The sequence below is a fragment of the Puma concolor genome, chromosome B3 (assembly GCF_028749965.1).
Source record: "Puma concolor isolate L17-30 chromosome B3, mPumCon1.1.hap2, whole genome shotgun sequence".
NCBI classification, from domain to species: domain Eukaryota; kingdom Metazoa; phylum Chordata; class Mammalia; order Carnivora; family Felidae; genus Puma; species Puma concolor.
The window spans coordinates 30,190,766-30,205,930 of record NC_141672.1 but is presented as its reverse complement, the minus strand read 5'-3'; the positions used below and the strand labels follow the sequence as shown (position 1 = coordinate 30,205,930).

Here is a 15,165-nt window from a genome sequence, read left to right as displayed (position 1 = left end):
AAATACTCCCTAGAGTCCCACAAGAAACACAACTATACAGACCCATTTTAGGACTTCTGACCTCCGAACTATAAGAAAATACATTTGTGTTTTAAGCCACTAAATGTGTGGAAATTTGCTACAGCAGCAATAAGAAACTAATACATAGTTATAAACAGGATTAAATGAGCTCATGCGTGTAAAGTGCTAAGAACGGTTCCTAACAGCGATAGTAAGAGCTCTTTACATTTTAGCTCTTAGGAGTCAAGATCAGAACCCAGAGGACTGCACTGAAGTACTTCACAGGCTAAAAAAAATGAAGTTAGGAAATTTGGTAATATCTATCTAAATTTAAAAGGCACACGTCATTTGACAAAGAGATTCCATTTCTAAAAAGATTCACAGGGATATTCAACACATCCTTGTTTGTAATTACTCAAATATCCACTAACAGGCTAAAATTATAGAAAATCCACTCAGCAACATAGTAGGCAGCCTTTAAATAATGAGCTTATAAAATGTACTGATAAATCTACAAGATGTATCCTCTAATTAAAAAAAAAAGCTCAAGGACAGAATATTAGGAGAATATTGAGAATATTAGGTTCCATTTCTGTTTAAAAATAAAAAGGATACAGGGGCGCCTGGGTGGCTCAGTCAGATTTGAGCATCCGACTTCGGCTCAGGTCATGATCTCATAGTTCATGAGTTCGAGCCCCATGTTGGGCTCTGTGCTGACAGTTCAGAGCCTGGAGCCTGCTTCAGATTCTGTGTCTCCCTCTCTCTCTCTCTGCTCCTCCCCTGCTCACACGCTGTCTCTCTCTCAAAAATAAAGATTAAAAAAAATTTTTAATAAAAATAAAAAAGATATATATATATATATATATATATATATATATATGTTCATAAGTACATCTAAAAAACTTCTAAAAGGGCATGCATGTAGTTCCCTGTTCACGGTGGTTGTTCGAAGAAAAGAGACTAAGGGGATGGAACAGGAGGGGAAAACTCTTGCCATCACATGCCCTTTTATGTTATTTTAGGTTTTAACTAGGTATGTGCCTGATACCCATTTTTAAGAAACTGAAGTTGAGTTGTGACATCACCAACCTATCAGCAAGTATTTATGCACTGACAATGTGCCCACCATTGTACATGCTACAGGGCATAGGACACAGTCCTGCCCTCCAGGAGTTCACATTCTGGCTGAATTTATAATCTAGATTTGTATTAGACAATCATCCAATTGTTTTGGACATTCACCTAAGAAAACAGAACCACACATTCTCTCAAAGTATTTTTCCACTTGTGACTCAGAGAACAAATCACCACCTAAAAAGAATAAATTCTACGTCTAATCCATTAGTCCCAACCAGCGCTGCTTGTGCTTAAGAAACCGTTACTTCTTGGGAAGTGGTCAGTGTTTAAGAAGGAAGGAAAAGCAGGAGAAATCTTTACAAAAACACAATTACATACTTTATTACACACTGCAAGAAAAAAAAGATGGACAAGTATCTCTGGGTAGTTGGATTTGTCTTCTTCATTACATTTTCCTAATTCTCTAATTCTTTACTAAGGAACATGTATCAAAGCCACAAAAAGAAAAACAAGATACACACCCTCCTCCCCTCAAAAAATATTCTTTTTTGGTGCCAACACAATAATGACGGTTACTGGTTCATCCTAAGTCTTCCTCTCATCTTAAAAAGCAACGGCAATCTAAAGTATGACTTTCCAAAGGCTGAACTGGTGGCAAAACCAACAAGAATCATCCAAGTCCAAGTGTTCCATTTATAAAATATTTAATCCAACTGTCACCCAATTAGAGCATAACTATAATGAAGACATTATTGCTAACAAGGGAGGCAGGATGGGATCTGGGTCACTCTTCCATAACTCCATTAGCTCCTCTCAGCCAATAAAGAAGTCTGTGTTAGCAAAGTATTTAGCTGACAATGGAATCATGATGTAATGCATTTCCATAATCTTACCAAGGAGCAAAAAGACAGAGCTGAAAAATGTTTAGTGGGTAACTGGAAAGTTGTCAAACAGCAACTCACGTAGGGTCTCCTCCAACCTGGTGACTTGAGGAGTCATCACTGCTCAAAGTATGGAGTCGATGTACCACAAATACCCCATGACGTTGACAGAAACAACGAACTGCTCCTGGGCACTATGTGCCAGGCCCTGTGATGAGGGCCCTTCCATTCCCGTTCCTTAATCTCTTTGAATCTTCTCAACTACTACTGTGAAGTACAGAGGAAACTGAGGCACAAAGCTGAAATAACTGTCCATGGTTACACCGCCACCGAGTGGTGAAGCTCGGATGAATTCAAGCAGGCTTCACTCAAAAGTATAGACATCACAATGCCTCCACTGGAAAGTATAAACGTTATACCACCCTTCCCGAGTCACCCCTCACTGTGACACGCCATCATTTGCCCAGCTTGCTCCCATCACACACTACCCTCCCCCCTCAACTTGGAATGAAATCAAATATGCTCCAGTCCTTCTGTAACGGCAGGTGCCCTCACTGGCTTTTCCCAATCAGCCTATACGTGAAGAGGCCATCTGAACAGAATACTATCCTTATCAGAGGCCACTTTTTGAAGACCCGCCTCTCTAAATTGAGATAGCAAGCCTATGACTTACTGCCTCGCACTCCCAGGGGACCCGCTATGTCTCCTGCCCTGCACACACAGCCCCTCGTCATTCACATTTATTCACAACTTGCCAAGTGCTCTCATTCAGAAAGCTGATCTAAATAAGGTCTTCCCCATAATAGCCCTAATAACAATAACAGCTACCATATTCTGAGCATTTATTATGCAACAGGCTCAACAAACACGGTGCCATTACATCCTCACACCAGCCCAAAGCAGGCACTGTCTTCAATTTATAGACGACAAAACTAAGGCTAAGAGATAAAGTAATTCAGCCCAAGGTCACACAACCGGTAAGAAACTAATCTGACACCCTGTAATTTTAAGCTTTCAGGGGTCTCCCCCTTTAATGATTAAAAAGGTGAGCTCTTCTCGGAATTCCCTTTTGAGAGGTGCCTTCCAACAAGAGATCTGCCCCACAACCACATGAATCCCATGGGCTTCACCCACAGGCTTACCTGAATTTCTTCATTTTCATCTACTAGGAGGAAACTCACAACCTTCTCGGTCATCTTCTTCCTCCTGGTCTCCTCATCCAGCTCTTCTTCCTCCAGTAACCCCTGGACCTTAGCGACATGGTACACAGTAACGGGGTGTCTCCTTTTGTTACCCCCAGAATGAGTCCTCTTCTGGCACTCCAGGCACAAGTTGATTTTACAGGTCTGGCACCTCACGGCTGCCCTCTGCCTCACACCTGGTGAATGCCCATTGGGACCCTTGCAGGGGTCGCAGTAAGGGACATGGCCAGGTTTGAGTCTTATCCGCTCGTGGTTTCGCAGGCGCTCCTGCCGATGGAGCTCCTCCTCGCAGCGGAGACACTGCAGACTACAGCACTCATCACACTCAAAGACCGCCTCGTCAGCCCCACTGCAGGCATAACTTTCCTGGCACATCAGCCCCGGATTCAGGCCCTTGTCTGCCGGGCAAGTCTGGGCACTCATACTCGGATCGGTAAGGAAATCACCCACAACGTCACCGTCACTGGGCTTTCCCCAGCAGTGAAGACCAAGGCTTTGGGTCTGAAGCCTGCACAGAACCTTCACGGCGTTCTGCACGCCTTAAAAAAAACAAACAAACAAACAAACAAAAAACCTCTGGGGTCCTATCAGAATTCTTCACACGCTCACAAACGTTCCAATTTTTAATCTTCTGCCTCCAAGATTCCTGTATCTGCAGCAACGTTGATTTGGTTTGATGGTGTTATCCGTCTGTAAAGTGCAAGCCTGGAAGGATCTCTTCGGGCTATCTGAAAGAGATCCGATGGGTTCACCGAGGTGGGCTCATCAGTTGGGCCTCGGCCACGAGGTTTTGGTATAGTGACAGAGTGGTCAGGAGCTTTGCAAAATAATCCAACCCCAAGTCAATATTTCAGGGGATACCTAAATAGAGGAAGGAAAAGGATTTCACTAATCTAAAAACAGAAGTGCACCTTAAAAAAAAAAAAAAAATGTGATTAAATAAGAGGCCAAAACTCCTGACAGAAATCTCATTCTTGCTTGTAATGCTTACACCGGCTCTTTCTGATCCTCGAAATTTCGTCTCAAAATCACAGGCAAGACTCCCCCTTTGGAAAACAGCCACTATCCCTAGGCCCAGGGTATTTCAGAGACTTTGCCGCTTTAATTCTCAGACTGAAATTCTCTGTTCGTCCAGTTATTAATTAAATTCAGAATCAAAATCATTTAGCAAAAAGTCCTTGGAGGGACAACCCTTTGCAGTCCCCCAACCTGCAGCACACAATTGTGAGGTGGATAAAGAGGCCTGTAAAAAGCTAAAGAAATGATAATACAGACTTTGGCTCCATCAAAGTCTTTGGCAGATCTAGTTAGGTTGTTTCAACTCTAGACAGATGTCTATTAAGGACTGTCAGCCTGGAAACAAAAGTCACCGTGTCATATTTAAAAACAATAAAATGCAATTATTATACTTCCTTTTGTCCCTTCTCTAACTGCAAAAAAAAAGGGAGCAACAGGAGACAGAATTCCTCCTCTACAGCCCACTGCAAAGCCAGGCCTGCAGTGAGTTAAAACAAATAATTTCTCTCTTTGTCACTCAAAAACTAACTTAAAAATAACTTCAAAAAGGAAAAAGAAAAAGATAGGATAACTGGGACAGGGAAGAGGCTTTTGTCACTTCTACAATTACATTCTAAACCCCCCTTTAGCCTTGACCTCCATTCTAATGCACCAACGAAACGTAAAGCCCTCCTCACAAATACTCACTCCACCCTGTAGTAATCAATCTATCAATCTTATTTTTGGATAAACAAGGAAGGAGAAGAGAGTGACTAGGAGACCTTATTTACACCCTAACCTCAGACATGGCCAACCAGCCTCCACAACGGAAACGAAAATCAAAATCTGTCAGAGAAATTTAGAAAAATAGAAAATCAACCTTCGAAAGAACACCTCACCGCCGGACCAGCCGGCCAAGCAAACAATCTGCCCACTCGGGCCCCCACCTCGACACCTCTCTCGAGCCGGGGATTCCTCACCCTTCCTTCCTCCCGGGCAACACCACCACAACCCGAGGGGCAGGAGCAGAGTCTGAACAAAGAAGGTCCCCCAAAATCTCCCCTCCACGCTAGCAGAGGCCAGAGCCGAATCTATTGTTTATACCACCCCACCCCCACCCCAGCCGCACCCGCACCCCCCCCCCCCCCCCCCCGCCCCGGGGGCAGCCGGAGCTCCAGGACTATCGTTCGCCCGCCGCAGGGCCGTGCCCTTCCCTCCCCGCCGCGGCTGCCCGGGAACCCCACCACGGAGCAGCTCGGCAGCAGCGAGGCGGCGTCGGGGGACCGCGGTGCGCCGGCGGGGGCGGGGGCTGTTCCTCAGGGCACCGGTGGATCCATCTTCATCTCCATCTCCGCCCCCCTCCTCCTTCGCTGCCTCCCGGGCTTCCTCCTCTCCTGTTGTCAGTTGGGATCAGCTGATCGGAGTGAACTTCTCCCAGCTCGGACTAACAGGAAGGCGTGAGCAGTGCAGCCCAGGGAGGGACGAACGGGAGGGGGTGGAGTCCGACTCCCGCGAGGGTGGAGAAGGGCGCGCACAGCTTCCTGGGAAGTGTAGTTCCGCGGACGTGAATCCTCCCCCACGTCCCGGAAGGGAAGGCTCTGAATGACTACAACTCCCAAAACGAAACAGAGTGCTCTTGTGAGGAGGTGGTGAAGACAGGCCGTCGAGTATTTCGGGACTTGGAGTTTTTGCATCGACTGCGGTGTTCGAAGGTTTCAGCGCGTTGTTTTGGGTAGTGGCCGGAGAGGGAATGGCGCTAAATTAGATGACTGATGTAATGTGTTGTGTAGTTGAGGCAAATAATTCGATTTCAAGTAACCGGTGTTGCACACCATTCCTTCAGAAATGTGTAAAAACAAGCGGTCTCCTCTTCCCTAATTTCACCTTGCACAAATTAGGAGAAGACCAGAAAGAATTGACAAAAGAATACTCTTGGAATTTTGTTTTCCCTTATGAGTATTCTTCAAGCCAAATATTATTTATTTTCCTTACCTTTCACTTTTTTGACGTTTTCTTACATAGTTTTAGAGCTTCTGGATTTTAAATCATCCTTAAGCTAGACGGGGTACATTTTCAGACAAGCTTGTGGACTTACGGTGCAGGCTAATGGTTAACACTGTTATCGGGCTTTTTTATAGAAAGCCATATATTTGTTCAGTGCTTTCACTTTGGGGTTTATTTGTTTGTTTCCTTTTTTTTTTTTTTATCTCCGTTTGTTTCTTGGAACAACACTGAAAGAAAGCATGATATGATGAAATGAGCACTGGTCTGAGATGGGAAGACGAGTGCTTGTTCTAGAAAGCTAATGGGTAAGTCACTCAACCTCTCCATGAAATGAAGGAATTGCACTGGATCAATAATGAAGGCTTTGCCAATTCTAACATTCTATGATTCTACCTTGATAATTGTTAACCCAGTAGAGAAAACTAAGATTAAGTGACTTGCCAAGTTACACAGCAAATGATTGACAAAGCTGGGACAAGAATCCATCTCCTGACTTAGTCACATACTCTTAGGTTTAAGGGACATAATTAGACCAATCGTGAAAACAAATCTGCATTATAATGAGTGAGCCACATAGGAAGGTTATATTGATAAAAATTATGTTTTCAAGACTGGGCAGAGAGCCAATAGTTGGAAAAACTGCACAACATGACAGAATTTTTTTCCTATGTTTTATCACAAACCAGGATATTAAGAACTAAGCTATCTATAGCACTTTAAAACGTCAAAGTTTCAAAGTGGGAAGAGGAAAAGAAGGGTTTTAGTAAGTTAAGAGAATAGGTCTTGAGCTAGGCTCTTAAAAATTCCCTAGAGGGTTTTGTTCCTAAGACTGATATTGTAATTTTTTCTAAGCTTAATATGTTGTTTTATATTCCTAATTATAAAATGAGGATGGGGTACCTGGGTGGCTCAGTCGGTTGAGCTTCTGACTTCAACTCAGGTCATGAACTCACTCTTCATGGGTTCAAGCCCCACCTCGGGTTCACTGCTGTCACCCTGTCCGTGCAGAGCCCGCTTCCAACCCTATGTCCCCCTCTCTCTACCCCTCACCCACTTATGCTCTCCCCAAAATAAATATATAATAATAATAATAAATAATAAAATGAAGACATATCCTGGGAACAAAATGGTAGTTAATCCCTTTTGAATCCAAGGATACCTATTTTAAAGTTTATGTATTTATTTATTTATTTTTGAGAGAGAGAGAGAGAGAGAGGGCACGAGTGTGATTGTGGGGGCTGGGGGGGGGGTGGCGCAGAGAGAGAGGGAGACAGAAGATCCGCAGCAGGCTCTGTGATGTGGGGCTCCAGCCAAAAATCAAAAGTCGGCCGCTTAACCCACTGAGCCACCCAGGTGCCCCTAAAGTTCATTTTTTAAAGTTGTAATAAGCACCCCTAAACCTGTGGAAAATGGTTGCCTCCAAGGAGTAGAACTAAGGTGACGTAAAATGGAAGACTTTACTTAAACATATTTGAGGGCGGCCGGGTGGCTCAGTCTGTCAAGCGTCCAACTTCAGCTCAGGTCATGATCTCACGGTCTGTGAGTTTGAGTCCCACATCAGACTCTCCGCTATCGGCACAGAACCTGCTTCAGATCTTCTGTCTTCCTCTCTCTCTACTCCTTCCTGCCCCCCCTCTCTCAAATAAAAGTAAAAAATAAATAAATAAATAAAACACGTTTGTACTTTTTTTGGAAGATTTAATTTTTTTTAATTTTTTTTTAGATGTTTATTTTTGAGACAGAGCATGAGCGGGGAAGGTGCAGAGAGAGGGAGACACAGAACCTGAAGCAGGCCCCAGGCTCGGAGCTGTCAGCACAAGAGCCCAACGCAGGGCTCAAACTCATGAACTATGAGATCATGACCTGAGCTGAAATCTGACACCCAACTAACTGAGCCACCCAGGCGCCCCCAAATTTTAAGTAATCTCTACAACCAACGTGGGGCTTGAACCCACAACCTGGAGATCAAGAGTCACATGCTCCGTCTACTGAGCCAGCCAGTGCCCCAAAACAAATTTGTACTCTTGAGGTTTTTACTATGTAAGTGCAATATGTCAATACTACTACTAATAATAATAAGGTAGTTTATTTTTATTTAACAGATAATTGAAATTATCAGACCTGTTTCTGTTGTTTTTGTTCATTCTCATTCTTTGTGTGCTTATTTTTTTACTATGAGCCGCATTCTACTTGGAAAATTATTTGTGGGAATTCTTTGAGTCCTAGGATAAAGTTTCATTCCTCCAGAGAGGATTTCCTTTTGCTTCTGCCAGGAAGGACCACTTTTTTTTTTTTAATGTTTATTTTTTTACTTGAGAAAGAGAGAGGGAGGGAGGGGCAGAGAGAGAGGAAGACAGCAAATCCCAAGCAGGCTTGGCGCTGTGGGCACAAGACCCCATCTGGGGGTTCAAACTCATGAAGCGTAAGGTCGTGACCTGATCTGAGATCAAGAGTCGGATGCTTAACCAACTGAGCCACCCAGGCGCCTCTAGGAGGGACCACTTTATGTTGTAGTCACTGCTTAGGAGTTTTTTTAATTTTTTTTTTTTAACGTTTATTTATTTTTGAGAGCATTATTGAGAGAGAGCATGAACGGGGGAGGGTCAGAGAGGGGGAGACACAGAATCCGAAACAGGCTCCAGGCTCTGAGCCGTCAGCACAGAGCCCGACGCGGGGCTCGAACTCACGGACCGCGAGATCATGACCTGAGCCGAAGTCGGCCGCTTAACCGACTGAGCCACCCAGGCGCCCCTTTAATTTTTTTTTTTAAGTTTGTTTATTTTTGAGAGAGAGACAGTGAGAGTGAGGGGGGGAGAGGCAGAGAGAGAGGGAGGGAGACACAAAATCCGAAGCAGGATCCAGGCTCTGACCTGTCAACACAGAGCCCAAATGACGCAAGGCTCGAACTCATGAACTGCGAGATCATGACTTGAATCAAAGTTGGACACTTAACCGACTGAGCTACCCAGGCTCCATTGTTTGGGATTTTTTTAAACCACCAGGAAACTTGTATTGGGAGGGCTCTCTTATGGGTCCAGTGCCCCCTCTAACTCCCCTCAATCTCCTCCTTCCAAGACAACATTCTTTCCAGTCTGTTGAGTGGGGGTCTATTTATTTACAATTTACCCTTATGCTGAAATTATAGCCCCTTGAGGCCCCAGCTTTAGACTTCCCACTCCCACCCTGGGCTTTGTCTTCTGTCCCAAAGGCCTAGAAAAGCCAAGCTTAAGTGCCAATTAAGGAACATGCCCCAGGGTAAAAGTGACATCGTTGCTCTACTTAGATCCTGCCTTCACCTAGATTTTAGTCTTTATAATTAACGTATCTTCTTGTTGACTCTTCAATATTTTACCAACATTTTTTGTTGTTTTCGGCAGGGTGAACTCTTTGCCATACTCTGAGCCATATTACAAAAAAGAAACAATCAAGCTAGTGGTTAGCTCAGAGAGGGAACTGATATGATCAGGGCATATGGGCTTCTGGGTGTTGGCAACGTTCAGCTCTTAACCTGGGTGGTGGCTGCACCAATCTTCACTTGATAAACTTGCTTTAGATCATGGATCTTTTGCATTCTTTTTTTTTTTTTTAATGCTTATTTATTTTTGAGAGAGGGGTGGAGAGGGGCAGAGAGAGAGAGGGAGACAGAGGATCCAAGTGGGTTCTGCACTCACAGTAGAGAGTACGACATGGGGCTCAAACTCACAAACTGTGAGATCATGACCTGAGCTGCAGTCCGATGTTTAAACCACTGAGCCACCTACGCGCCCTGTGTCTTTTGCATTCTTCCGTCTGTATATCTTTCTTGCTCCATAAAAGATAAAAAAATTTAATTTTAATTAGGAAAAAAGTAAAGTAAAAGGTAACATAAAAGTAAATTCTACAAGGTAAACAAACCAAGCCCTTGGACTTAATAGAATCATTTCCCGAAGTCATTCAACATAACATTTTAGGGGTGCCTGGGTGGTTCAGTCGGTTGAGCTTCCAACTTGGCTCAAGCTGTGATCTCATGGTTCATGAGTTTGAGCCCTGCATCAGGCTCACTGCTGTCAGCACAGAGCCTGCTTTGGCTCCTCTGCCCCTCCTCTGCTCATGCCCCCTCTCAAAAATAAAACAAACATTAAAAAAATAATAATAACATTTTAAAGATCTTAACAAGGGGCACCTAGCTGCTGGCTCAGTTGGTAGAGCATGTGACTCGTTCTTGGGGTTGTGAATCCAAGCCCCACATTGGGGATAGAGATTACAGTAAAAAAAAAAAAATCTTAATAATATTTAACTACAATTTCAGGAAATACAAAACAAGTAGAAGACAAATTTCCAGGCTTGTGCCCTTAAAGGGAGACGTTAATATAAACAGACACACACACAATTGATCTTTAGCTATTAAAATATACATTTCTGGGGTGCCTGGGTGATTCAGTAGATTAAGTGTCTGACTCTTGGTTTCAGCTCAGGTCATTATCACACAGTTTGTGAGTTCGAGCCCCACATTGGGGTCTGTGCTAGCAGCTCAGATGCTGCTTGGGATTGTCTCTCTCTCTGCCTCTCCTGTGCATGCGCTCTCTCTCTCTCTCTCTCTCTCTCTCTCTCTCTTTCTCTTTCTCTCTCAAATAAATAAACCTTAAAAAATAAAATAAAATACACATTTCTAAGTGGCTACATCAAGATATTCAATGTGGAATAGGAAAAGTGTATTTCCCAGATAGCGCTGAGAGATGACATTCATTTCCTTGGTAAATTTGCCAGAGCCCAAAATCCAACCTTCAGTCTTATATATACAGAACTTTTATTTTATCACCCACCAAGAGTGAATCAGTCTCTCTCTGGGATAAATACACACTAAACAATCTTACCAGATCGAGAATGCCAATCCAATCGTTCACGATGAAATATTGTTGTCACTCAGGCCGTAATGCTCAAACCTCACACAGCACATTTGTTGGAGAAGCCTGCTGAAAAGGTGCTTGGGGAGTATGGAATCAGAACAAAAGAAAAATAGTCAGAGTCATTGAATATTTATGACAAAAGGCTAACGTGTACAGACCTCTTATTAGAGACAGTCTTGCCCAGGGAACCAGAGACTAAATTCTAAAGTTTCCTTTCTCTTTGACATTATGTGGTTACCCACCAAGACAGAACTCAGAAAGTCACTCTGTATTTAAGAAGAAAGCTAATTGATTGAATAGCTGTTAGGTATCTTAGACTTGCTGCGAAGTTTGGAACATCAGGCTCAAAAACTGGTCAGGGACAAGGGAAGCAGTTAGCAAGAATTACAACCAAGTTCTCACCACGTGAGGCCAGGTGATGATGCCATCATTGTCATTGTCTCCACTGAATACCTCTTCCAACTCACTCTCTGTGGTACTGCCCCCACTGCACTCTGAATGACAGCAACAGTGATAAGCAGAATAATGTTAAAGATGTCCACATCCTAATCCTTGTAACCTGTAGATATGTTACATCATATGGCGAAAGGGACTTTGCACATGTGACTGAAGTTAAGGATCTTGATACGGGAAGAGTATCTTGGGTTATGCGGGTGGGCCTGGTCTAATCACAGAGCAGACAACCTTTCCCAGCTGTCTGTCCTAGACAGACGTGATGACAGAAACAGAGTTACTGGCTTTGAAGATGGAGAAAGGGAACCAAGAGCTAAGGAACCCTGGCGGGGGAGGAGCAGGGGCAGCGGCTAGAGGCTGGAAAGCTCAAGGAAACAGTTTAGTTCCTACAGACTCAGGAAGGAACACGGCCTTGCCAACGCCTTGGTTTTACTCCAGTAAACTTATATCCAACTTCTGATAAACTATAGGACCGTAGGGGCAGCTCTTCCTGTCCACGGGTCCTGTCCCCTTGCTTTAAAACACCTTTTAAAAAATGTGTAAGATAATAAATCTGTGTTGTTTTAAGCCAGTGTGGTAATGTGTGCACTTTTGTTCAGACTCTCTCTCAAGATTCAAAATCCTAGGCAGGAAAATCTAATGTCTCGCATAGATCACATACCTATGCCCTGGATATAAGCAAAGTGGGAAGAGGGAGGATTTTTCTCTTGAATTCCAGAATGAGAGGCATGACATGGTGAAGGATTACCCACAAATACAAAGGGAGGTTAGCTGTTGGACCATTAAATAACAAATTAGTGGCCATCCTGGATTTTGCCAAGAGCACCTTGCTTTATCTATACCTAAATGGTTAAGTTTACTCCACTTCTGTTTTTGTTATATATGATAATATATTTCACCAGGTTATATTTATGTCCTGCCAACGTACGATCTGCATGTTTCTTCCATTAGTTAAGACAGAAGTCACAAATCAAACTGCCTTAATCAATAAAAGTACTGGCTCACGGTACTCAACAATCTGGGCAATTACACTTGCAGCAAACGCCCAATCTAGGAATCAAATAATATGCTTAGGACCTTGTTTCCCTCTCCACTTCTCAGCTTTGGACACACACTCAGCCAATTTTTGACAAAGGTGCAAAAGTAATTCAACACTGGAAGGATACTAGAGGAAGGATGGTGCTGGAACAATTGGACAAGAAGCAGGCAAAGAATTAACTTCAACTTAAACCTCATATGTAATTACACAAAAAATTAATTCAAAACTGGAAGAGTATGCAACCCTTTTTTTTTTTAATGCAACTCTTGACTCCAGGGTTGTAAATTGGAGCCCCACGTTGGGTGTAGAGATTATTTAAAGATAAACCTTTAAAAAATTATTTCAAAACTGATTATATATATTTTTTAATGCTTATTTATTTTGGGGAGACAAAGAGACAGAGTGGGGGAGGGGCAGAGAGAGAGAGGAAAACAGAATCAGAAGCAGGCTCCAGGCTCTGAGCTATCAGCACAGAGCCCGACACGGGGTTTGAACTCACGAACTGTGAGATGATCATGACCTGAACTGAAGTCAGACGCTTAACTGACTGAACCACCCAGGCACCCCAAAAATGATCATAGATTTAAATGTAAGAGGCAAAACTACTTTTAGAAGGAAACATGAGAAAATCCAGGACCAAGCTGGGTGAAGAGTTCTTAGGCATGATACCAAAAACACAAATCATAAGAGAGAAAATTGATATAAAAGAAAAAGACCTCAACCATGTCCTAACTAACTTGGATGTAAATTATAAAAATAAATAAATAAATTATATCAAAGAAAAAAAAGAAAAGAAAAAGACATCATCAAATGAAAGCTTTTTCTTTGTGAAAAGGCCCTTGGTAACCATACCATGAGGTGAGAAAATAAACCAAAAATACAGCCCAAAGTTGTATTCAACACAGGAAATCAGGCAGTATTCAAACATTACCCATTATTTTTACTACTAAGGCTAAAACAATTATGTTATTTGGAACTGCAGAATGATTAACTTTCTTGAAGCTCTTTAGCAGGTAGAGAAGGCAAAATAGATACCTTTTAAAGTATCTTCTCAGTGGATAATTACTTTCTCTTTCTCTGGAAACTGCCACATTGACTCACAGAGGTGGGTCCCAATCAATAACATTTGTATTCTATCAGCCTAATCCCTAGCTGTGCCAATCAGACCCTCTGCCCCAGGGAATTTGGAATTGACGCCCAAAAACAATGAACAGGGTGGACATTTGCTACTGAGAGTGTACCCTAAATGTAATATCTTCCCTGTGTTTGGAGATATACCTATTGTATAAGTGTGGATGAGACATTGTTCAACCAGTGGGCTGACCAAGGACCATAAGTCTGGAGCAATGGCAAAAAATAAGTAAATAAAAGGAACAGTTTGGAATTCAGAATGAAACTTCTATTTTTTTTTTCTAATGTTTATGAATTTTTGAGAGGAGACAGAGACATGACACGAGCAAGGGAGGGGCAGAGAGAGGGAGACACAGAATCGGAAGCAGGCTCTAGGCTCTGAACTGTCAGCACAGACTTCTATTTTTAAGAGTATGCCTGACTTGATATTCTAAAAATGCTTATGTAGAAGAATATTCAGATGTTGGATAAACTACGCAAATATACATTTACATGCATTGCTAGGGTGCCTGGGTGGCTCAGTTAGTTGAGTGTCTGACTCAATTTCAGCTCAGGTCATGATCCCAGGGTCATGGGATCAAGCCCTGCATTGAGCTTCATGCTGAGTGTGAAACCTGCTTGAGATTCTCTTCTCTCTCTCTCTCTCTCTCTCTCTCTCTCTCTCTCTCTGCCCCTCTCCCCTGCTCATGGTCTCTCTCTAAAAAAAAATAAAATAAATCTTTAAAAAAAAAAAAAAGGAAAGTATAAAATCCCAAAGAGTAAGTTGGTGGGGAAGCCTCAGGAGCCTATCCTCGAGTCATGATAATTAATAATTACATAGGAGAATAGGAAAATAAGTCTTGGGCAATAAAAGAGAGCCCTTGAAGAACAGAGCTTAGAGCCTCAACAGGCTGAGTGAAAGGGTGAGCTAGAAGAAAATTTGCCTGCGGGCAAAGGAATCAAAAAAGAAACCTGTCTTAGTGTTGGTGACTCCAGGTAGACTATACTAGAATCATGATAATGCTACTGCTAATAATAGTGATAATGATAGTCTTTACCGAGAATTTGTAAACATAGTTTTACCCTCATGAAGGTCTGAGTTTGAAATGAAGTGATCCCAAGCTGGTAGTGCCCAGTGGCACATAGCAAGTATAAATGAAAACCCGCTCTGGAAGAATCTTCAACCTAGGCTCCTTGGTTTTGTCGCAGATAAACCTAGGCTAAATATGAACTCAAAAACAAGCCCCCATGAATAAGAATCTGCAAAAAGCGAGGTATTTTTACCTCTGAGATTCCCAGCTATTATAATTATCAAATATATTGATTATATAGAGAAAAATATTGAATCACTTGATAAAACTAGCAAGAAATCATAAAAAAAATAATGAGGCAGAATTTCTAAGGAGAAAATACAAAACTGATCTTAAAAAGTCAATGGGGGGGGGGAGGGCGCCTGGGTGGCTCAGTCAGTTAAGTGTCCGACTTCAACTCAGATCATGATCTCACGGTCCGTGGGT

At 42.7% G+C, this 15,165-nt stretch overlaps 1 protein-coding gene across 1 annotated transcript in view; it reads right to left on the bottom strand.

The window, feature by feature from the left end:
- The window catches only part of ZFYVE1 (zinc finger FYVE-type containing 1), a 53,100-nt gene extending 47,462 nt beyond the window's left edge, over nucleotides 1-5,638 (bottom strand). The window contains exons 1-2 of the mRNA XM_025919512.2: nucleotides 5,401-5,638; nucleotides 3,101-4,021 (exon numbers count right to left, since the gene is read on the bottom strand). Coding sequence (XP_025775297.1) covers nucleotides 3,101-3,583 — 483 coding nt within the window. The 5' untranslated portion in view covers nucleotides 3,584-4,021; nucleotides 5,401-5,638. The remainder of the gene's footprint in view (nucleotides 1-3,100; nucleotides 4,022-5,400) is intronic.
- Between the last annotated feature and the right edge of the window lie 9,527 nt (nucleotides 5,639-15,165).